Source organism: Ctenocephalides felis, unplaced genomic scaffold, assembly GCF_003426905.1.
Source record: "Ctenocephalides felis isolate EL2017-DRISC unplaced genomic scaffold, ASM342690v1 CF-g0.4_SCAFFOLD_01886, whole genome shotgun sequence".
NCBI lineage: Eukaryota > Metazoa > Arthropoda > Insecta > Siphonaptera > Pulicidae > Ctenocephalides > Ctenocephalides felis.
In genome coordinates this window covers 80,506,783-80,530,913 of record NW_020538040.1, presented here as the reverse complement: position 1 = coordinate 80,530,913, position 24,131 = coordinate 80,506,783, and the positions used below count along the sequence as shown (strand labels likewise).

At 29.5% G+C, this 24,131-nt stretch overlaps 1 protein-coding gene across 1 annotated transcript in view; it reads left to right on the top strand.

Annotated features, from left to right (window-relative positions):
* The window catches only part of LOC113375429 (probable chitinase 10), an 85,161-nt gene that overhangs the window by 38,641 nt on the left and 22,389 nt on the right, over positions 1–24,131 (top strand). The window contains exons 3-6 of the mRNA XM_026615368.1: positions 20,624–20,841; positions 22,367–22,566; positions 22,862–22,957; positions 23,514–23,726. Of these exons, the coding sequence (XP_026471153.1) occupies positions 20,624–20,841; positions 22,367–22,566; positions 22,862–22,957; positions 23,514–23,726 (727 nt within the window). The remainder of the gene's footprint in view (positions 1–20,623; positions 20,842–22,366; positions 22,567–22,861; positions 22,958–23,513; positions 23,727–24,131) is intronic.

The window sequence follows — 24,131 nt, the reverse complement described above, 5'->3', positions numbered from 1 at the left end:
TTTTTTCATTGTTATTTTTTTAGTTATGAGCACTGTTGTTTAATTTACAAAACCCTCATATAATTTCTAAGTATACGTTATTTAATTGTTTTATAAGATGTATCATTAATTGTAACTTAGATTCAACAGATATTTTTATAAAATCTCTATAATATCTTACATGTGTATGGGGTAAAAAGGAGCAACTAAACCTTTACCCTGGTAAAGGTATAAATAAATAAAAATATAAATTCAGCTTAAAAAAAAGAATTTTACAAACAATAAATTAAATTAAAAAGTATTCTAACTCTGCTGAATAAAATTTCTGTCAAAATGCTAGATCAAGGTTATATACAGTGTTATATTTATGAAATATATGTCCATTAAATTTATAATTTGGATTGGTTGAGTATTGTAGCTATAATTTTGTCAAATTTCTTTAAAATCAAACACAAGATATTGATTAAGATTTTGATCCCTGGTTGTCCAATTTTATTCCGCCCATGGGGTAAAAAGGTACAGATGACAAATTGTAGAAACATAGTAAAAAACATTTTTCTATAATTAGGAACTAGCTGGGAATTTTAGTGAACATATTTTGATAGCTGCTTGTTTGATAAATGTTATGTGTTATGATGTAGATATAGAGACAGTATAATGACTTAAAGTGAATTTGGATCTTTGTGCCCCGCTCTACCCTATATGTATGCAATAGGAACGTGCGAAGCATATAATACATGATTACAAATTTTCATGGATTTGATTATTAATAACTATGCACTATAATTTGCAATAAATAGTATTTCAAAATATATAATTATAAAAAAGAAATTATTAATAAAAAAATTCGGTACGCCAGCGACCTCATGATATGTTTCATGATTCAAAACCAACAATTTAACAATTCAAAATTCAATAGTTATCTTTTATGTAGGTATAGGTATTTGAATGAAACTTGTTTCAAAATATGTATTATTATTATAATTCCCACCACTAAATGAATATGTTCGCTGATTGTAATTCAGAAGCTTGACTGTCAATGGCTTTGTCTCAAGAACATGTCTCATACCTGGTACAGGTCAATATCCTTCTGTAATATACAGCTGATGTCGTGATGTTCGTACGCGTATGATAAAAAAATTCATATAAATATATTAAATATAAATATATATATATATATATATATATATATATATATCAAATTATAATTGATATTTTGTACAATTCCTTCGTGTTTTCCTGCGTTTCGATGCAACGTCGTCTATGTCAATAGTTTGCAAATAAAGGCGACAAAATAAAAGCTTATTTACTGTTCATCAGTGGTAATAGTTTAGTTATGAAAATAATAAAATTCAATACCTATATTATGTATATATTAATAAAATGACAAAATATAAGGTGGGGCGAGACAAAAAGTTCCAATTTGACTGAGCAATTAAAATAAGAAAACCAAACCAATTATATCACAACAAACAACACATATCTAACAAACCACTATCTGATTAAACAATTAACTATTTTTTTCTTATTTTTTTTTAAATTTGTCTCTTGGACCTTTATACCTCATAGTCGAGGTAGAATGGGACGGCCAGAAGACAATAAGGTCCAGAGTCTTATTTTTTTTTAAAGGATTTTGCGACATAATAGCTACATTATTCAATCAATGCAAAATACAAATTTCATGGGTACATTTTTTACAAATTTTTCCGCAAAAAATTTTATCAGCAGAGTTGGAATAACTATTTTTTTAATTTATCTCTTGTAAAATTGCTTTTTCTGAACTTAATTTACTATATTTGCTATTTTTTATTGTTTAGGCCTTTGTCAAAGTTCAGTTGGTTTTTTACCCCACCTATATGTAAGCTTTTACAGAGGTTATATAAAAGACTTTTATTTCTCTATTCCATTAATCACGTGATCGTTTTTTTAGGAATTTTTGAACCACCTTTGCCCTTGGTGATATTTAAAATTACCCACTCTCCACCACCAAACATCATGAGAATTTTTAGATACGTATAAATTTTCGAACGAATTATTCGAATTTACGAAAAAAACATAAAATTTTTAATTTTTTTCGAAATTTAGGTAAAATAAATAAATACACGTGATATCTTATTAGACCCTTTCCTCCCCCATGTAATTTTTTGTGATTTTTTGTCAACTCCCCTCCACCCCTTTGCCTAAATGACTCGTCATTGATGAACATTACCTAAGAATCAAGGCGATGGCTAGTTATACATCATTTCCCCTCTACTTTCAAATATTGTTGTTAAAAAATTCTCAACTTTACTTGTTTTTGAGATTACCCGCTTATTTTTACCCGCCCCGCTGTACTCTACATATTTGTGTGTGAGTAACAGAGAGAAAACAAAAAACGAAGATGTGTTTTCTTTATCAATTTATCTAAATCTCTTACAAAACTTTAGGAAAACAAGAGATTCAATACCCATTACAAATTCATTATAACATCATTTTCTAAACAATATATGAATATCACATCGGTTTCTAATTCGATATGAGCTATTAAATCGAGACAAAAAATGATTTCGAAAAAAATTAAATTCAAGTAGAGCAACATTATATATCAGTCAACATTTAACCAAAATAAAAGTCGCAGAATATATTACTATATATTCTAGAACTTCATTCGAGTTATCGGAGCTTTTGCACAACTTTTTGTGCTATATCCAATAAAAGTTCACTGAATCAAAATATCCCATAAAATTACTAATTGAACTAGTGGAGTATGATATTCAGTCTGAAATTATGTAAAACTTTAGTCTATTCGTTAAAATTGTTTATTTTATATACAATATACAATTTAATCAAAGTAACTGATAATTGATTTTAAAGAAATGATGCAAATGCTAATAAAAGTACTGTTTTTAATGTTATTTCAATGATTTTATAGACATAGTTGTATTTATTATTAAACTTTTTTGTGTTAAAAGTTCTAATACATGAAAAACTCGCAAATTACAAATATTGCACGAAACTTAAAATATATTCTTCAGCAAAAAATATTAAGCACATACGTACTCGGCAAAATTTTATAATTTTGTGTTTTATTTAATTTTACATTTTGTTTTATTTTTATTTTTCAGTTGAAACTAAGCGAGGATGCCAAATCCAGCGATAGCACTGGTAAGATTAATTTTATTTATATATCAAGGTACATTATTTTGTCCCTTTAATACAACATAATACATATATGTAATATTATGAAAATTACAAAATCCTTTGCAAACTACGTTATAAATGTCAAATTGCCATTGGACATATAATTAACTGGAAAGCTTATTATATTCTTATAATGGAATCCTAAACAAAATCCTTTTATTCAAAATTATTATTCCCGATTAATTTATTAATACCAGCTTTACACATAATAAGTATTTTTCAAGTTGAAAATATTTGAAATTTTTCAAAAGTCTTGGAATAAATTACATAATTCAATCAATGCATCATTTGAATTTGAATTTTTCATAAAGATCATTTTTTGTATTTGGCTTCTTTTCACAATAGCTGAATTTATAATTTTGATTTATTGTAGTTATATTAACCGGATTTTAATACTATAATAATCACCATAGACTAAAAAACTAAATAATGTGCCATAGATTTACGACTTCAAATCTTTTAGTATTTTGTTATAGCTTAAATTATATATATATTTAAATCTTATATATTCATACTTTTATTGTATCCGTTACCTCACTACAATTTTGAAAACAACATAAATCTGGATTTTACTAAATAATCAAATTTTTAAGTGGATCATTGTAAGTAATTATTCAATGAATGATTGAATTGATTCACTTGACTTTGATTTTGTTTCAAAGATCTCAGAAATATTTCAATAGCACTACTTGTAGAGAAAGAAGAGACAAAATAATATGGTGTTTGGTTTGTTCATGACATTTATTAACTTTCCGTAGGATAGTTATAGTAATGGTCTGAAAATCGAAAATGAAACTTTTTGCATTTCTCGACGTTTTGAAGGTTTCTGAACATTTTGGCATACCTCAGAAAAATGAATGTGTGTGTGTGTGTTTTGTGTATCCGCATTTTTTCGTTGACGTTTTCGGGCGCACGGATCAACCGATTTGAATGGTTCAAAAAACATTCGATTCCTATTGATAGGGAGATGTGCTGATTAGTTTTTGTGAAAGGCAGGTCGTTACGGAGATACGGAGCAAAGAGTGCCAAAAATAGAAATCGAGATTTTGAGAAAACAGAGCGTCCGATTTGAATCATCTAAAAACATTCAGTTCGTAATAATGAGGAGAAATGGTGATTAGTTTTTGGGAAAGGCAGGTCCAGCCATTTTGAAGATACAGAGCTAAATGTGCAAAAACTGGCAGTTTTTGAGAAAACTAAGCGTCCGATATGAATGATTCAAACAACTTTCTGCTTGATTCAAACTTGACTTCAAACAAATAATTTCAACTTTGCAATTCAGTTTATATAATTCTTATAAATTTTAGACAATGTTATAATATTCACAATAATCTATTTGAAAATATTTAATATTCGTCCAACATTTCGTTACTGTACGGGGAGTTCCAGCAATTTGCATCAAGGCACGATGCCTCATACCACTAATTTATTTAATGCTATAATAACCAGTCTCGATCATTTTATCAAAGTAGGTTTCCAAATAACATGTGTAAAACACCCTCAAAATAAACTTTTGAACTGATTTCTGCGACAAGACGCTAAACATCTGACAGGATTGTTAATATGGCTCTATTGGTTTTACAAAGTCGCGGAAACGTTAATAAAACTAGCCAATTATTAAATATGGCCATTGTGTTATTTTGTCCATATATACCATTTTGGTCATATTTTCCCTAATAACTTGTAAAATATGATAAAATAAAGTGTAATGAAAGGATCTAAATATTAAACGCCCACTACTACTAATTTCACAATGAAAAAAAATCATAAAATTTATGAGAAATGGGTTTCTACAAAATTCTCTAACTTTTCACATAGCATATGTCCATACCTAAATCCAGCAAAAAATCAGAACTTTATTATGATTGTTAACGAAAATTAAAATCTACCAGTTGTGCTATTGAAAATAACATCGACTGAAAATGCATAACGATTGAATGGCTCAGCGAGTGACGTGAGAACTTTTTTGAAATTGGCACAAGACGTGTTGGTCCTTCAATGCATGCGCAATGTTTCGGAAGCGCTCGGCCGAATAGAAGGCGTCCGTGGAAACAGGCCGTATAGTGGCCCACATAGTGCCACGACCTAGTGTCTATGTACATCGCCTATGCAGCACGTGACCGGAGTGCCAATTACGATCGGATCCTGCCCTTGCGGAATGTTCGAGGATTCATTTCTCGTTAAGCGCTATACTATACTATTTTATATTCAAATGCAACAAGCTTGGCCTTAAGACGCACAACACACGAACGCACGGAATGTGTTAAATTGAATTAAAAATCACATGCATTTAGTTTATGCACGAACATTAATTTATCAACGTGGACCCTAATATATATGTATTTAAATATATATATATATATATATATATATATATATATATATATATATATATATTAAATGATAGAATCTTGGATTTGTGTATATTTTGTAGAGTTTCGAACAAGAATCCAAAAGTAATAAAAAACAAGAAAAGTTTTTTGAAAAACAATTTCTTTATTTATTTATTTATTTACTGTCGACGTTTCGGAACTAGGTACGTTCCATCTTCAGGACATCTGTCAAGAAACATGATCTTGATAAGATTTAAGCAAACAACAGAAAATGGATTTTTCTTAAATAATAAATTAATTGCAAAAATAATAATGTACAGAATTATGATAATATGATCAAAATGAAAATGATAAAAAAAAATGAGTGGATTATCTTACAGAATATTAAAAATGATAGAATTTTTTTTTTTTTTTTTGAAAGTTTTGAAACCTTTATTAACCTTTTATTATTAACCTTTATTAACCTTTTAATAAAATTAACCTTTTCTTAAAATTTTCCATAACTTTCAAAAAAAAAAATTCTATCATTTTTGTAATAGCGATTACAGCCTCGGGCTCGGTCACATAAACTACGTTCTCTGTGCAAAATATATTATATATTTCACAAATATTTTGCTATGCTCTGTTCAACAAAATAATATATATATAAAAATAGTATATATGATAGTGCAAAATTATGTGCCTTGCGCTAGCTACTGATGTAAGACCATATTTATATCCACTGATGATGACATAAAATACTATGTCGAAACGTTTGGAAAAATTAAAGATTAACTTCTAAATCTTTGCCTTTTATTTGATGTATGCCCTGGAAGAACTTACTCATATTTCTCAACATCAAAACTAACTTCTTTAACATATATATATATATATATATATATATATATATATATATATTAGGATGGTCCTAAATATAGATATTTTCGAATTTATTTGCTCCCAAGGGCTCACAGCGCTTCGAAATTGATAAAAAAAATTCTCTGGAAGTTTTAGCTCTTAATATTAATTTTATGATAGTCTCTTATACCGTGGTTCACCCACTGGGACTTTTTTCAAAATTTAACCCTTATTTTTGACCCTTAACCCTTATTACGAGACATCAGAATTTATTTGTATGGTACGGATGTATGGTATTATCAGCAAAGTATCTTATTTCGATTCTTAGAATTCAAAAATCATATCATATGTGCCTATGTGTCTCATTATTCAGAAAAAAAATTACATTATTTAATACAAAAATACAAACTTATCAGTATAACAAGCACAGAAGTGACTAGAAGAAAAACAAAATAAAAACAATCTAAAGCAACTAATCAATTGAAAAATCCTTTAGCACTAATTGCAGAAACACATCTAAGTAAATTTAAAACTAGTTTTGTGTATGGCATCGTGCCTTATGGCAAATTGCTGTTACTTCCCGTACCGTAACGAAATGTTCGAGAAATACTAAATGTTTTGAAATAGATTAATATTAATATTGTAACATTGTCTAATATTTATAAGAATTATATAAACTGAATTGCAAAGTTGAAATTATTTGTTCAAAGTATATTAAAACTTCAGTCAGAAATATAAATAAAATCTGAATCATTTTCGATATACAAAAAAATTTTTTTTGAAAAAAAAAACTTGAAAAAAAAGTTGAAACAAAAATTTTTTTTTCCAAAATCAATTATTTTGTTATTATTCATTTAATTCGGACGCTTAGTTCTCTCAAAAACTGCCATTTTTTGCACATTTAGCTCCGTATCTTCGAAATGGCTGGGCCTGCCTTTGCCAAAATCTGATAAACACTTTTCCCAATTATTACTAATTGAATGTTTTTAAGAACATTTAAATCGGATGCTCCGTTCTCTCAAAAACTCAATTTCTAATTTCTGTACTCTTTGCTCTTTATCTCCGTAACTGCTGGACCTGCTTTTGCCCAAAACTAATCAGCTCATCTCCCTATCAATAGGAATCGAATGTTTTTTGAACCATTCAAATCAGTTGATCCGTGCACCAGAAAACATAACTGGAAATTTGTATCCATACATACATACACACACACGCACATCCATTTTTTCTGAGGTATGCCAAAATGTTCAGAAACCTTCAAAACGTCGAGAAATGTAAAAATTTTCAATTTCGATTTTTGGCCCATTACAATAACTTACCCTACGGGAAGTTAAAAAACAATGTAAAAATAAACAACTGCTTAAAATCATTCTTGAAAATTCAGGTTATGTTTCCATGAGTGACCAATGTAGACACAAGTTTGCTTGGCGGACAAACACCACTTGTTTGTGGATTTTCAATTTACTTATTTGGACCACCCCCGTTATCTCAAGAACAAGTAATGTGTGGCATTTTTTACGTTATTATTTTGAAGTAGAGAAAATTAAATCAGGCGACATCGCAATAAAGAGATAAACTGCCATATTTTAAAAATGTTTCCATGTAATATGTACGTATTTCAAACAGAAATTGTATTTATCTCATTTGAAATAATTATATTACCAAAGCAAGATTATTAAGTAGTAAGAGTTGATAAAAATGTATGTTCATTGTGTTTAAAAATACATATTTAAATCTTGATTTTTAATTTTGTTGTTCAGCCTCATAATTAAACTGCACCGCAAAGATTAAATAATGTAGCTAATATTCCATAAAGCCTTTTTAAAATTAACAATGAAATTGTGGATTTTTTAGACCCTACCCCAGCTAAGAGATAAAAGGAACCAAATGATAAATGTTTCAAAAAGAACAAAAAACCATATTTCTACAATGGTGAAGTAGATGGGAGATTTACTGAACATTGTCAGATAGTTGTTTGATATGTGTTATTTGTTGTAAAACAAACCAATTGGTTTTCTCAATATAATTGCTCCTAGTCAAATTGGACTTTTGTGTCCTGCCCTACCCTATATTTTTTTCTCCCTTGAAAGATTTTGTCATCATATTTTGTAATTTGGCTTCGATTTTTAATAAGGCAACTGCTGATTTTGCTTTTATGAATCGTCTTCAATATTTTCGTAAGTACAGGTTTAGTTTGTCGAAAGCTTTCTGTCAACTATGAAACAGGCGCAGGTTGTCCTTTTTGACAACCAGACATCTTTTCTACACGATTCCCAGTATTTCTAAAGCGTCTCAGGCAACTTTTCTTCTTCTCAATCCGATTTAGTCTTCACTCATATGCTAATCGCGCTTCACTTATGTGAAGACTAATCTTATTTCGAAGTTATCGATTGCGGTTTTAAAAGTGCGATCTTTGCCACATTAATTTTTTTTTTCATGCGATTCTCGGGTTCTTTGAGCCAGCCGTAGATTTTAGATAAAAGTTGTAGGCTAGCAATTTCTAGACCGGGTTCGATTTTAACATCGGCCAGCTCGGTATCAAGTAGCAGTAGTAGATTTCAGGTTTTTACTTGATATAGTGAACGAAGTATAATCATAATATGTCACAACTAGAATATAATTTGCTTTCATTACAAACCATACGCTAATATTTGATTAGCAGTTACTAAATGACTTAGTAATATAGACCGATTGTAATTAAAAAAAACTTCGGTTTAGTTTCAGTTATTTCAGTTTAGCAGTTGAGTTATTATCCTTAAGTCGTTTCTGCTTAGCTCTTCCAAAAGCTGTGCGGACTATTCTCATTTTCATGATCTTCATTACACACTAAAATTCACTTCTTTCTCGTAACTTTGTCAACTGTAAGAGTTCGTGTGAAAAAAGCTCTTAAAACTCAATTATTAATACTATCACATAATAATGACGACGGCATGATTAATGATCTGTGGTTCTTTGGTGTGATCGTTTTTAAAAATGTTTTATTTGAATAACTGTATGTGCGCGAGGATACGACGGCGGCAATGCGTGTTATGCGAAATCATATGGCTTCACACCCGTGACTCACGTGTCTAGGCCGTTAGTCATTCGATTTACAGGGCAAATTGCTTGAACTTCCCGTACCAAAAAATAAAAGTTTTCAAAATGCTTTGAAATTTTTGGAAAACTGAAAAAAATAGATTGTTGAGAATTTTGAATTTTTTTCAAAACTAGTGGTGCATGACATTGTGTCTTAAAGATACAATTTTTTTAAGTTTGATTTTTTTTATTTTGGAGTTTTTGAACTTATCTTCAAAGTAATCACAATGCGTTAGCTGCGTAGAAACGAAATATCAAAGCGCGTGGGCGCAGCGTCGCAGTATAACGAATATAGAATATCTGATAAGATGTGCATATGTCTTATGAACATTTTTGACCGCCAAATGGCATTTTTTAACTTTTTTATTGAGAGTCCATAACCGCTGGACCTGCCTTTCAAAATATGTAAAACTAGCTGTAAGTGGAATTCTGTCTTAAGGCAATTAAGGCATCGTGCCTTAAGGCAAATTGCTGGAACTTCCCGTACCAAAAATTATTTTTTTAAAAACGATTAGCATTTTTGAAAAAAATTTACTTCAAAAAAATAAGATTTTTGACAAACAATTAGACTAAAAATTACTTTTTTTTAAAAAAAAAAAATTTTTTAATTTTTTTTTTTTAATTTTTTTTTTTTGAAATAAAAATGTTTTCTTTATTTTGACATATTTTGAAAGATCTAAACTTTTTTTCAAAGCAATCGTACTGCTTTAACTGCATAAAGACAAAATATCAAACCGCGTAAGCTCCGCGTCGACGTCTAACGCGTAAACATTGGTACGGAACCCATAGGAATGTAAACCAAAATTATACTTATTGTTAAAATCTCTATAAAATATCTAATAATTTGATGTGCATATGTCTAATGATCATTTTTGACCGCCAAATGGCATTTTTTTTTACTTTTTTCATTAGATCTCCGAAACCGCTAGACCTGCCTTTATGAAAATTTGATCGGTATTTCACCTTATCAATACAAGTAAAACGTTTTTTGAATTATTGAAATCGGACGCTCCGTTCTCTTAAAAACTGAGTTACCGTTTTCGGCACTTTTTGCCCCGTATCTTCGGAACGGCTAGACCTGACTTCGCCAAAAACTAATCAGCACGTCTTCTTATCAATACGAATCGAATGTTTTTTGAATTAATCAAATCGGTTGATCGGTGTTCCCGAAATCGTCGACGAAAATTTGTATCCGCACATACATACACACACGCACACACACACACACACACACACACACACACACACACACACACACATACATCGATTTTTTCTAAGGTATGCCAAAATATTCAGAAACCTTTGAAACGTCGAGAAATGCAAAAATTTTCATTTTCGATTTTTTTGCGATTACTATAACTTACCCTACGGGAAGTTAAAAATAAAATGTTTTTTTATTTATTCAAATCGGACGCTCTGTTCTTTCAAAACCTGGATTATGATTTTTGGCACTTTTTCATCAATAAGAATTGAATGTTTTTTTAATTATTCAAATCGGTTGATCCGTGTTCTCAAGATTGTCGACAATAATTTGTATCCACCCACACACGTACATCAATTTTTTGAAACGTTAAGATATATAAAAGTTTTTATCTTAAATTTTTTTGCGATTACTATAACTTAACCTACGCGAAGTTAAAAATACCTATTTTGAAACATTAGACTTTTTTATTTTGAAATTTTTGAAAATTGTAAACTTTGTTTTAAAACAATCGCGTTGCGTAGCTGTTTTGAAGACGAAATATCGAAGCGCGTGATCGCCGCGTTGCAATCTTGCGGATAAACATTCATATGGAACCCCATATAGATTATAAACTGTAAAAATTTGAACTTATTATTTAAATATTATTTAAATCTCTATAAAGTATCAGATAATTTACTTTTTTTATTGGATCTCCGAAATCGCTAGAACTGCTTTCCCAAAAGTTTCAGCTCCGTTCTTCATTTTACAAATGAAATGTTTTTAGAATCACGAAATCGGACGCTAGCACAGTTATAGACAATTTATATAGTATTCACGAGCATATTAAAATATTGTGGGTTGAAGACAAATGATTTGATTATAATAATTCATTAAAGTTTGGAGTAATATGCCGTGTCAAAACTTCAAACTTCTATCATCGTAATAAAAAATTACTACATAACTTAATTCTTATTGATTAAAACGATTATTTACGCTTATCGATTTTGCAACTTGTTTAAGGTAAAGTGCCACTTACACTTAGTTGTATTTTATAAAGTTGAATAATTTGTTTATTATAAATAAATTTTATATAGTAAAAATAAAGTGATATAGTACGGTCATAAATAAAAAATAAAATGTAATTAAGACTAAATGCAAATTAAAGATATTTAGAATCAAAGCAAAGTTTAAAAAACAATAAAATTTAAAATACTTTTTTAAGAAAAACAGATGGATTGAACCTAAATAAATAGAGAATCGAATAAGATCTCTCTCGAGGTATCATAGACATATAATTCCATAGTATAATATTATACCTCGGACGCTTCTTTGCAAGCGTAAATCATAATTGATTCGCCTACATAATACCGTCATTTAGTTAACCAGATATATAGCGGTTTTCATATACCGTTTAACAAGCACCATAAATTCAAATGTACCGATCTAATAATCTATATATTTTTGCAAACCAGATTTGTACAGTTACTGATTTAATTAGTTATATTCGATAGTACGGTGCTTTTAAACGGCTTTTTAAAGTGTAACTCAAGAATGTAAAATATTAAATTAAATTTTATTCACAGATATGTTTATACACGTATCATCTAAAACGAATCTCAAGCTATTCTGAAAAGCATTTCCATAAAGTCAACGGTCAAAATAATATGTAAATCAATTGTCAAGAGCATTATTGTTATCGTAAATTCATGGTATGCCTACTATACATAAAACGTGTCTATCACAAATTATTTACGATCTGCCGTTTATTTCGGCGCCAAAAATAAAAGTAATATTACAATGTGCTATAATATAATTTTATCTGCTTCGATATATAAGAGCAGAGGGTCAAAACGACGCAATATATTCAACAGTCCAATTTTCTTTATGAAAGCGCATATTTTTAACTTCCCGAAGGAGAAGTTTTTTTTCGCAAAAAAAAAATCCGTTTTGCTAATTTTTGACCTTTAATCCACGTTTTCTCAAAAACGGTTAGACTAGTTTCAAAAATTTAAAATCCAGGCAAAATGCTGTTACAACTATAGTTGTACTAAGTTCGTTTTTGTACTTCTCAATAACAAATGCTAAAAAAATAATATTTGATAATTATGAATGAATTTACTATGCAGAAACTTGAAGATGTTTGGTACAAACTTAAAAACGTATTGTTTTCATAATTAAACGAAACCGAAAACATATAATTTTTCCTTATAAAATTTCTTCCTCAGTGACAACAAAAAATAAACTAAAATAAATACAAATGAACTTAATTGATCGATCGATCAATGATGACATGATATCATTTGCATCTAAGATCAAATTTGCCAATGTCTGGCAAAATATAAATAATGCATCGTCGTTTATAGGTTATTTGTTGTCTTATTGAACATACTTAAAAAATCTATTAAAATACTGGTGTCAATAATTTGGTCCATTTTATTACGAGTAATTACCAACATAAAATGACTTAATTAATTGTTATAAAACAATCCTGCTTTTTCAACAAACTACTTATGAAATATAAATATTTAAGAAAATTTATCATAATCATAAAAACAATATTTATTTTTACAAAACTATTTGTAACGTTCATATGTTTGCTTGAAAGTATTAGAATGAAAATTACTGTATCATTAGAAAAACATGTAATAATATAATATACTAAACTAAATATAATATACTAAACATGTAATACTATAATACACAAAAAAATATAATAATGTAAAAATGTAATAATGCTTATAGAAAAACGATTTTTGAAAAAAATATCTTGATCATTCAAAAACTTATAATTGCTGAATTACAGATTACTAGATAATAAATCCAATAAATGTTATCAAAAACAATTTCGTGTTTTCATGAATTTCAAGAAAAGTTGAGACGTAATACTTTTTCCTATATTATTTCATGTCAAAAACATCTGTGTTGGAATAACATCCTTGATAGACCGACCCGATTGATATTATATATTTGAGAAATTGAATCTGTCCAAATGGCTACAATTATATTAAAGATGAGAAACATTAAACGAATTTAAACAAATATGGATTTTAAATGTTAGGCAATTAACTGCTCCATATTTGTACATTATTTATTATTACTAACATTAGTGATAATAATAATAATAGAAGTCTGCCCGAAGGCAGGTCCATGGTATGAGAGCCCCACAAAATTAATGATTTTCTTCCCCTCCCCTGATTATTATTCCCATTATCGTTGTATTACCATTAATTAATAACCATTAATCACTTTATACACGTTTTTATAAATTTTTCTTTCCGAACTTCTTCCTCCATGCCTCCTGATCCTGTGCTTTCAGTTCTCTGTATTTCCTATTCTCGCGTAAGTCATCAACCATTTGCATTCTTCTTCTTCCCAATCCTTTCAGTCCTTCTATTTTGCATCTATCGAACACGCGACCCAATCCACGCACACATATTTGGTCATTTGGTTGGCGTGTCATTACAATTTTTGACGCTCGAGTTAGTAGATGAGAAAGTCAAAACTGATCGAGTTCGAATCCCATATCAGTAATATTTTTTAAATTTTTTTTCAATGCTTTTTATGTTTGTATAGTTGATACTACAAAAACTAATTATAATTGTTAATTCAGTGCATATATTTCACCAACAAAAAAATGATGCATTTGAAATAAAATATGTTCATTTTAACAATAAGTCCGCTTAATTAGATTTTGTTCATATATATATCATTCAAACATATTGTTTAGTAAAATGACCATTCGGTTTGAATGGCCAAAAAAGTATTTGTTGAGATAGGTTCAAAGTGTTTAAGAAGTTCGTGATCTATCTGGATGCTGCCGAACTCTATTGAACACTTGCACTTTGCCGAAGGACCAGATATATTTAGTTGTTGGCTATATCAGACCGTTTGAAAAGATAATATGAATAAAAGATGATGAATAACTGTTTGATTATTGTGTATTTGAAATATATAGTTGAGATTTTAATTAGATGATTTAGATTTGAGTGTTAATTTACGACTGATCTTAGCTATATGAAATTTAGGTTGATACTAAATTATGTAGATTTTATAATTTTATATATTTTTCTGATTGGCCCATTTTGTGGAGTTAAGGACACCCCATTACAATTTTGGAACCAATCAGTGGTTATTACATTTATCAACCGAACAGGTATTGGTTGATAAATTGCATGATACGAAGAATTTAAACTGGATACAGGTAGTGCGAATTTCTTGGAAATATAAGGATGATTGTATGATGTAGTCAGGGACAGGTGATAAAAATTCTAGGAAAAATGGATTACTGATTTTGCGACAGGACGCGTAACAATGAAAGGGATGAATGAGGGTTTATTGTCGCTATCCTGCATGGAGATAATAAAATATAATTATTATACCAGGGTTGGCAATGACGCGTTAACATGCCCCCGGACTTAAAAAATTATGAGGAATTAATTATGAATATTTTTTAACGTTGCTTAATCATAGTTTTATGCCATTGCTTATAACAATGTTAATGTTTTGAAAGTTTATAGATATCACATGACATGTGATGATAATATTGATAATAGATTGATTAATGATAATGATAATGGATATAATGTTAGATTATTCACGGACACTTTACTAGAGTCTTTAAAATTGTCCAAATGTTCAAAATGATTGTACTGACACTTCACCACACTATAATTATTTAATGTTTCAGATAGTTTTTGATTATTCGGTAATACACAAATTGTTTTTTATGTTTAATATTGATCATTTTCACTGTTTCACAATGTAATCACACAAAAGTTAGTTATTAGATTTTACAATGTCTTTGTTTAATTTTGCTTTTACCACTCGAATGATGATGCCGTCCTTAGGGTGCAGATTTGTGATAATGCCTAATCGCGGTCGTAGTGGTTTTAGAATTTAATCGAGGAATAGTACCATACTACCGAATTTAGCTTACAATAAGTTTTGATGCATTTTTGTGCGTTTTCTTGCACAACCGCTTCTGATGATGTTGCCTTGTTCTCTGATGAAGTTGATAGCTGTTGATAGTTGTCAGAGATTTCAAGCACGCATGGATTTAGGATTGATGTTGGTGGTTTGTCAATTAGGAAATGATAGGGTTTGAAGGATTGTAATTATTTGGATTGGAACCTTGTAAAGATAATAGTCTAAAATTCAATATTGTTTCAATCTGTGTTAATAATTCGCGAGATTTGCTAGAGTTTGCGGTAAATTGTTTTAAAGCTAATATAAAAGATTCCGCGATCAAATCGTATATTACTTCGATGTCGATAGCTTTGGTGACAAAACACACGAACCAATATGTATATGCTTTATACTTTTTATGGACAAAGCTATGGCGATCTCTTAATATCATAAGATTGAATATTTGCACTGTTGCAGCTAAGATTGATTTTTTATTAATTGTTTGATTTATAGTGATATTTTTAGAATTAAATTCAAACCCTGTCTTGGCTAAAGTTGTAATTGTTTTATCGCCGATATTAAGCCAAGTATTCTGATTGTTTAAAAGATTTTGATAGTTAGCATTAGAATAATTTACGTTGTACTTTGCTTGATTATGTTTAGTAGTTAGATTTTGTTTATTTAATCTTCAGTCAATTTCAATCAATTTAGTCAACGTCACAGAAGATGTTTTTAATAGCATCGTTTTTTGGATTTTGAGTAAGATTCTTATTTGTTACTTGTTTTATTTGATTATTGAATTTTAATAATGGTGCTGAGGTAGTGTCTCTTATTACCGTAATTGATTTAATGTTGTTTTTAGGTTCAAGATGTTCAGCGTTATAATTAGCTTGATTTAAGTTAATTGTTAGATTTTGTTTATTTAAAACTAGTTCTTCTGTCGTATTAGCTTTAGTTGATAAGTTATGATTACAGAAGACGTTTTTAATAACATTGCTTTTTTGATATTGAGTAATATTCTCATTTGTTAATTGATTTATTATTTGATTATTAGAATCTAATAATAGTACCGACGTAGTTCCTCTTTTTGCCGTATCTGATTTAATGACGTTTATAGTTTCAGGATGCACAACGTTTTTAGATTTATTATTATTAGATTCATTGAGAGTTATTGATTCAGATGGAATCGAAATATAGTTGTTTAAAGTTTTTGTGTAATTGTTTACTATAATGGTTTTACTTTCGTACCGCGATTTTAGCAATTCCCAAACATTTATGTAGTTGTCCGCGGTAGCAGGTAAAGAATCGATTATGTTACCTGCTTCGCCTTTCAAGCAAGATTTTAGGTAAGAATATTTTTGAGAATTGCTAATATTTGGGTCAATATGAATTGTATAGAATGAATTATAGAAATGTAACCAGTTAATATCTGTACCGTCGAAATGAGGTAAATTAATTACTGCAAATTTATTATTGTTTGTTTGATATGATTTGTCACCAAGGCCACTATTTGAGCTAGGATCTGTTTTGAATGTTTTAATAATTGTTATTAAAATTACACAGCATTTAGTATAAGTATCATTGAAATCGTAAAATTCTGTATCTATCAAAAAGTCAATGTACTCTTCGTCATCAAAATGATTTGCAATTTGAATTAATATTTCTTGAAAAGTATCTAAAGAAGGTTTTAGTATTTCTAATATTTGTTTAAGCTCTGATATATCTAACTTGCTACTCTCATTTTCTCTTATTCTTTTACAAAAGCTATGGATTTGCGTCAAACGAAATTTCATAAACTCTTTTTTGATATTTAAATTTTCTAAAGAATCCATATTAACACAGATCTACTACGCAAAATTCAAATAACGATAGGTAAAGATAATGAATAGGAAGGATTAAGAAAAAGGAGTGCTTAAATTAGACTGACCTTTGTGTTGTCGCGTCATGTGTCCGCAATTGTTCCTCATGAGCTGATTTGGATTCAGCTGTTGTTTCCTTGATAATGTGCTGCAGCTTTATTGTGCTATAATTATGCTGCTTCTTGTTGTTTCACGATAATACACAATGCACTTACACTGAGATTTATTGTTAATGTTGATGTTAGTTTGATTTAATTGTTTGAATTGTTGCTGATATAATCGTTGTTTAAATTTGATTTTAGATTAACGTTCATGCGATGCAATGTATTATGTTAAAAGATGATTTAACTAATTACACTGCGCACTATAAGTTTTAGATTTTAGATTAATGTTCATGCGATGCAATGTATTATGTTAAAAGATGATTTAACTAATTTCACTGTGCACTATAAGTTTTAGATTTTAGATTAATATTCATGCGATGCAATGCATTATGTTAATAGATGATTTAACTAATTACACTGTGCACTATAAGTTTTAGATTTTAGAGTTTAGATTAATATTCATGCGATGCAGTGCATTATGTTAAAAGATGATTTAACTAATTACACTGTGCACTATGAGTTTTAGATTTTAGATTTTAGATAAAGGTTTTTAACTTAATATGCGATGCAATGTATTACACTAGAGGATGAAGATTTAAATAATACACTGTGCACTAAGTTTTAGATTTTAGATTTTAGAAAAAGGTTTTTAACTTAATATGCGATGCAATGTATTACACTAGAAGATGAAGATTTAAATAATACACTGTGCACTAAGTTTTAGATTTTAGATTTTAGATAAAGGTTTTTAACTTAATATGCGATGCAATGTATTACACTAGAAGATGAAGATTTAAATAATACACTGTGCACTAAGTTTTAGATTTTAGATTTTAGATAAAGGTTTTTAACTTAATATGCGATGCAGCGTATCACGCTAGAAGATGAAGATTTAAATAATACACTGTGCACTAAGTTTTAGATTTTAGATTGTTTCTTTCACTTTCACTGGTTAATCCGGCTCGAAGGACCAAAAAATGTTTAGTAAAATGACCATTCGGTTTGAATGGCCAAAAAAGTATTTGTTGAGATAGGTTCAAAGTGTTTAAGAAGTTCGTGATCTATCTGGATGCTGCCGAACTCTATTGAACACTTGCACTTTGCCGAAGGACCAGATATATTTAGTTGTTGGCTATATCAGACCGTTTGAAAAGATAATATGAATAAAAGATGATGAATAACTGTTTGATTATTGTGTATTTGAAATATATAGTTGAGATTTTAATTAGATGATTTAGATTTGAGTGTTAATTTACGACTGATCTTAGCTATATGAAATTTAGGTTGATACTAAATTATGTAGATTTTATAATTTTATATATTTTTCTGATTGGCCCATTTTGTGGAGTTAAGGACACCCCATTACAATTTTGGAACCAATCAGTGGTTATTACATTTATCAACCGAACAGGTATTGGTTGATAAATTGCATGATACGAAGAATTTAAACTGGATACAGGTAGTGCGAATTTCTTGGAAATATAAGGATGATTGTATGATGTAGTCAGGGACAGGTGATAAAAATTCTAGGAAAAATGGATTACTGATTTTGCGACAGGACGCGTAACAATGAAAGGGATGAATGAGGGTTTATTGTCGCTATCCTGCATGGAGATAATAAAATATAATTATTATACCAGGGTTGGCAATGACGCGTTAACACATATATAAACGATGATGTCTAATCTAATTAGTTTCCACATTTTGTCTATAAAGAAGAAATAATGAAATTTCTAGTTTTTATAATATCTGTTTATTGATCTACTGTGTTGACTTTTATACTTCGAGTGTTTAATTACGGTATTACGGTATGTGTAATTACGGATGCCATGCACCACTAGTTTGAGTTTAAAGGTCAGGCGTTACATCAATAAAAATAGTATAAAAGTTTTTAGATATTTATTTAAAATCTATACGTTTCGGCATCTTCGCCTTCATTCAATGACAATCAATATAATTTTTTTTATCTTAATATAACAGATGAAAACGTTATTACTCCATGGTATGAGTATCTGTACAGTGGTAAAATATATATTTTTTAACATCACAAATGGCAAAACATACAAATAAACATAAATAACTTTAAATAAGTTGTCGAAACTATATATTGACTATTCTAAGCCTAAGTTAGAAATGTCACTAACATTGCCACTGAATGAAGGCTATGATGCTAGCCGAAACGTAGGGATTTTAAATAAATTTCTAAAAACTCCCATACTAATATATATATATATATATATATATATATATATAGTCTAAAAAAATTAACAGCCCATTTGTCAAAAAAAAATAGATAAGAAAAAGTAATTTCCTTTATTGTTATACGTTTTGACACTTGATGTGTGTCATCATTCAGTAATCACCAGGTTAAAAGCATGACCTTATACATCTTAATAAAAATACATATTTTTAATTAAACGGAAATTTAACACAACAAAATTATTAAAAAACGGATAATTCTATTATTTAAATTCATCATGGAGAAAATATCATGCTATCATGTATAGGTGACAATCAAATGTGATATTTTTTTAACTTTCAATAGTGTAAGTTATAGTAATCGCAAAAAAATCGAAACTAGTGGGACGTATGGCTTTTTTTGTTAGATCTCAGAAACCGCTAGATCTGCCCTCATGAAAATTGGTCGATCGGTGTTCCCGAAATCGTCGACGAAAATTTGTATCCGCACACACACACACATACACACACATATTATCGGATATTTTATAGAGATTTTAACAATAAGTATACAGTTTATCCGTTAGACGGCGACGCGGCGCTTACGCGCTTTGACATTTCGTCTCTATGCAGTTAAAGCAGTACGATTGCTTTGAAAAAAAGTTCAGAATTTCCAAAATATGTCAAAATAAAGAAAACACTTTTTTTCAATAAATTTTTTTTTTCAAAAAGAAGTAATTTTTTGTCAAATTTATAGTTTCTCAAAAATCTAATTTTTTCGAAGTAAAATTTTTTCAAAAATGTTAATCGTTTTTAAAAAAATAATAATTTTTGGTACGGGAAGTTTCAGCAATTTGCCTTAAGGCACGGTGCCATGCGCCCCATTAGTTTTATATATTAAATAGTTTGGTCAGCAATTATTCCAGTTCATAAATTATGTGTACATGTACACCTTCTTTTGCAATAACTATACATTTCTTTCACTTGCAGCGTAGCAGTGCGGTGCTATGCTGGGCTACGCTGTTCCTGTCAATGGCGCTCGGCGCCGCCGGACTGAAAGAGCCACCGGCGGGGACGCCGCAGTTCAGGCGCGACAACGTGGAATCTCCACCGCGGTTCACGACAGATTACATGGAAGCAGTTTTTGGCACGTCCGCACTGCCGTTGCGTGACGCCGTGGAAAGCGTGCCGCAGAGGTTTTTGCTTAGGTGAAATTAATGACATAATTGATTGGTTTATAAAAAAGGTCTTTACTTGTAAGTTAAGTTTTTATTTTCATGGTTTTCAACCTGCAGAATGCGTTTCCTCAAGGGGGTACTAGGCTGTTTCTAAGGAGGCGTACAGCTTTTTCCAAAATACTATTTTCGAAACAAAACCAAAAATGTTGAAACGATAAGAAAATTAATGAATAAATAATTATTAATTATATATGTTTTTACATAAAATTGCATATTATTTTATAGTCTAATGATTAAATATTATAATTTAATAATTTGATCAGTTCAGATGAAATAAAATTGTTAAAGTGAAGCGCATCATTTTTTTAAAAGATCGGGCGGGGGGGAGGTGGTAGACAGTGCTCGGTTATAAAACGTTGGATAACACTGCTTTACATTGCATATTGACGTGCAAAAGTGCGCCCTCTCGCCTAACGAACATTACGAATAATAAACGCAGGCTAAAAATTTCAAACAAAAGCGAATCAGGGGATAAATTAACCTGGTCAATTAGCAATTTTTGAATTACCGAAATCAAATCAAATTTTTGTAGAAAGCTTCATACAATAGTCAGCAGCGCTTTTGAAGGGCATTTAAAAGCATTTTCATGATATAAATAAATCACACAAATTTATAAAAAGAAGTTGTATTTGCAGGGCGTGCAACATATGTTTCCTAACAATTTTTTTCACTGCTGAACACTAATCAAATGTCAAAATTTGGGTTCAAACGGCAAAAAATAGCAAAACATAAAAACGATAAAATCTCTGATCTAGTAGTTTATCTGCGTAGTAATTAAAATCTTATAATTTCTTTCATTTCCTGACCATTTTTTCCTTAAATAACCTGTGCAACGGATTTCTGCAACGCCTTTTCAATCTCTAATGACTATTTTTTTGTAGCATCCACCAGCAATTTGCAAACATACTTTTTCCCCTTTTGCCTCTAGATAATCTGCACACATATTTGCAGATATCTGAAAATATGTTTGCAAATTACTGCTGGAAGCTACAGAAAAAAACTCAACAGATCATTTAAGAAGAAAAGGATCAGGAAACAAACAAATTATATGTTCCTAATTATCATGCAAAAAATTACTAGATTCAAGATTTCATCAGTTTTATTAAATATTCTCTATTTTTGCAGTTTGACTTCCAATTTTGACTTTAGATTTGTGTTCAGTGGTAAAACTTATATTGGAAATCATAAATAGCACACCCAGCACATATAACTTTTTTGTGAACCTCTGTAATTATATAATACGATTCATGTTATGTATTTGATATAATAAATTTACTTTTGCACATTGTCAGAGCACTATGGGATACGTGGGACAATATTTTCTTCTGCTGACTATAGAAAATCTAAAATTTCTTATAATTTTGCTTCGCAAAGTAGTTAGTACTATTCATTTTGCTATACAATATAGATAATGCAAAATATTATCTATTAATAATTATATTTCTACCAAAAAAGTTTGATTATTTAATATCACTTTAATTTTTATCTATCGCAGGCATAACTTGCCGCAACGTTTGCCTTTGCGTGATGCTGTAGAAAAGGTACCTTTGTGGAGTGCAGATGAAGCCGAGGAACTTGTTTCGAATGAGGATCCATGGGGATCTCTAAAAGCTGAATGGGGGGAAGCAACGAATGCAGATAGCGAACCTGCACCATACAGATCTGATAATCCTTATCAAAAAATAATCAATTGGCGTAAGTATTTATTAAAATTTATATATCTCATTTTCACCATGATATTCTATTAAAAATGCAGAAAGTTTTAGCTCCATGACGATAATACTTGTTGCTATTAGTTCACGTTTAATTAATATTATTATTATTAGTTTTTCTGTACAACTTCATTATAATTTATATTTATATTCATTTAAACAACGCAAATGGCAATTAAATACTTATGATTATAACAAACAAATATTATATGAAAAAAAAAACTAAAAACCATTACTAATATTTGTGATTTTTTTAATTTTAATAACTTTTTTTTCAGAGCAACCATTTCCATCAAAGTTTAATATTCGAGGACCAGCTGCATTAGGAGAGCGTGGACAATACAGTGATTCTTTTCAAAATCTTATTGACTTCCGTGAGTAATAAATGCAAAATGTTTTGATATAAAAATATACATTCAATTCTTTTTAACTCGAACTTCAAAACTAATTTCTTAGTTTAGTAATTTTAGATAACCAATAAACAAAGAACAAAGAAAGCTTAGCAACTTGTTCGATGGATGTACATATATAACTAAAAATGTAATGTTTATTTTATGTATTCTTTTTACCTTTGTTTTTATCAATATTAGTTTAAATTGCACGCAACGCATTGTCCATTAGAATACGAAATTAATTTCTCCAAGACAAAAAGTTAAAAGTACAATTTTGATTTAAAGACTATACATTCTAATATATCGCTTCGCAGAGTTGCATTATGAAATGATTATATTTGGTTCAAGTTATCCCAATAACATTTATTTGCAAAGTAATAGTATATTCACATAATTTCTAAACATAATCTTGTGCATACCTACAAAAAGTATGTCTGAGGTTCATACACATAAATATAAATAAATTATCAAAAAGTATATCATAGTATTACTATCTAATTCACGGTGTTTAAAATTTATCCTGATGTTATTTTCCTAGGATTGCGACCACCAATATACAAAGCACCAGCTGAACGATTCAAAGTCTTATGTTACGTGACAAATTGGGCCTTCTACCGTAAAGGAGACGCTAAGTTTGTACCTGAGCAAATTGATACATCACTATGCTCCCATATTGTTTATGCTTATGCCTCATTAGATCCAGAAACGCTTGTGACGAGAGAATTTGACCCTTGGGCAGATATTGATAATAGTAAGTAACATTTAGAATAACATCATAGAACAAGTTAGTTCTAATACACTGAAATATGTACATTCTGATTCTTCAACAAAAATTTCAATAATAAAAATGAAAATCTTTAATCCAGAAAACAAACATGTTTGAAACTTTTAACTCATAAATTTTTCTAATTATATTATACTGTTTATGTGTAAAATTAAAAATTTCTCAGTTTACATAATTATGCATTATATACAGGGTGTCTCAAACCTTGACGTCAAGCCGAAACGATAGAATTGACCTTAAATGTAATGAAAAAAATTGAAAAAAATTATCTCACGTTGTTTGGAAATTATAAGCTTCTAAGCGCAACCTAGAGCTTTGGTAAAACTATGACTATTTTTGGGTTATTGTGGTTAATTTTAACTAATTTTGTCC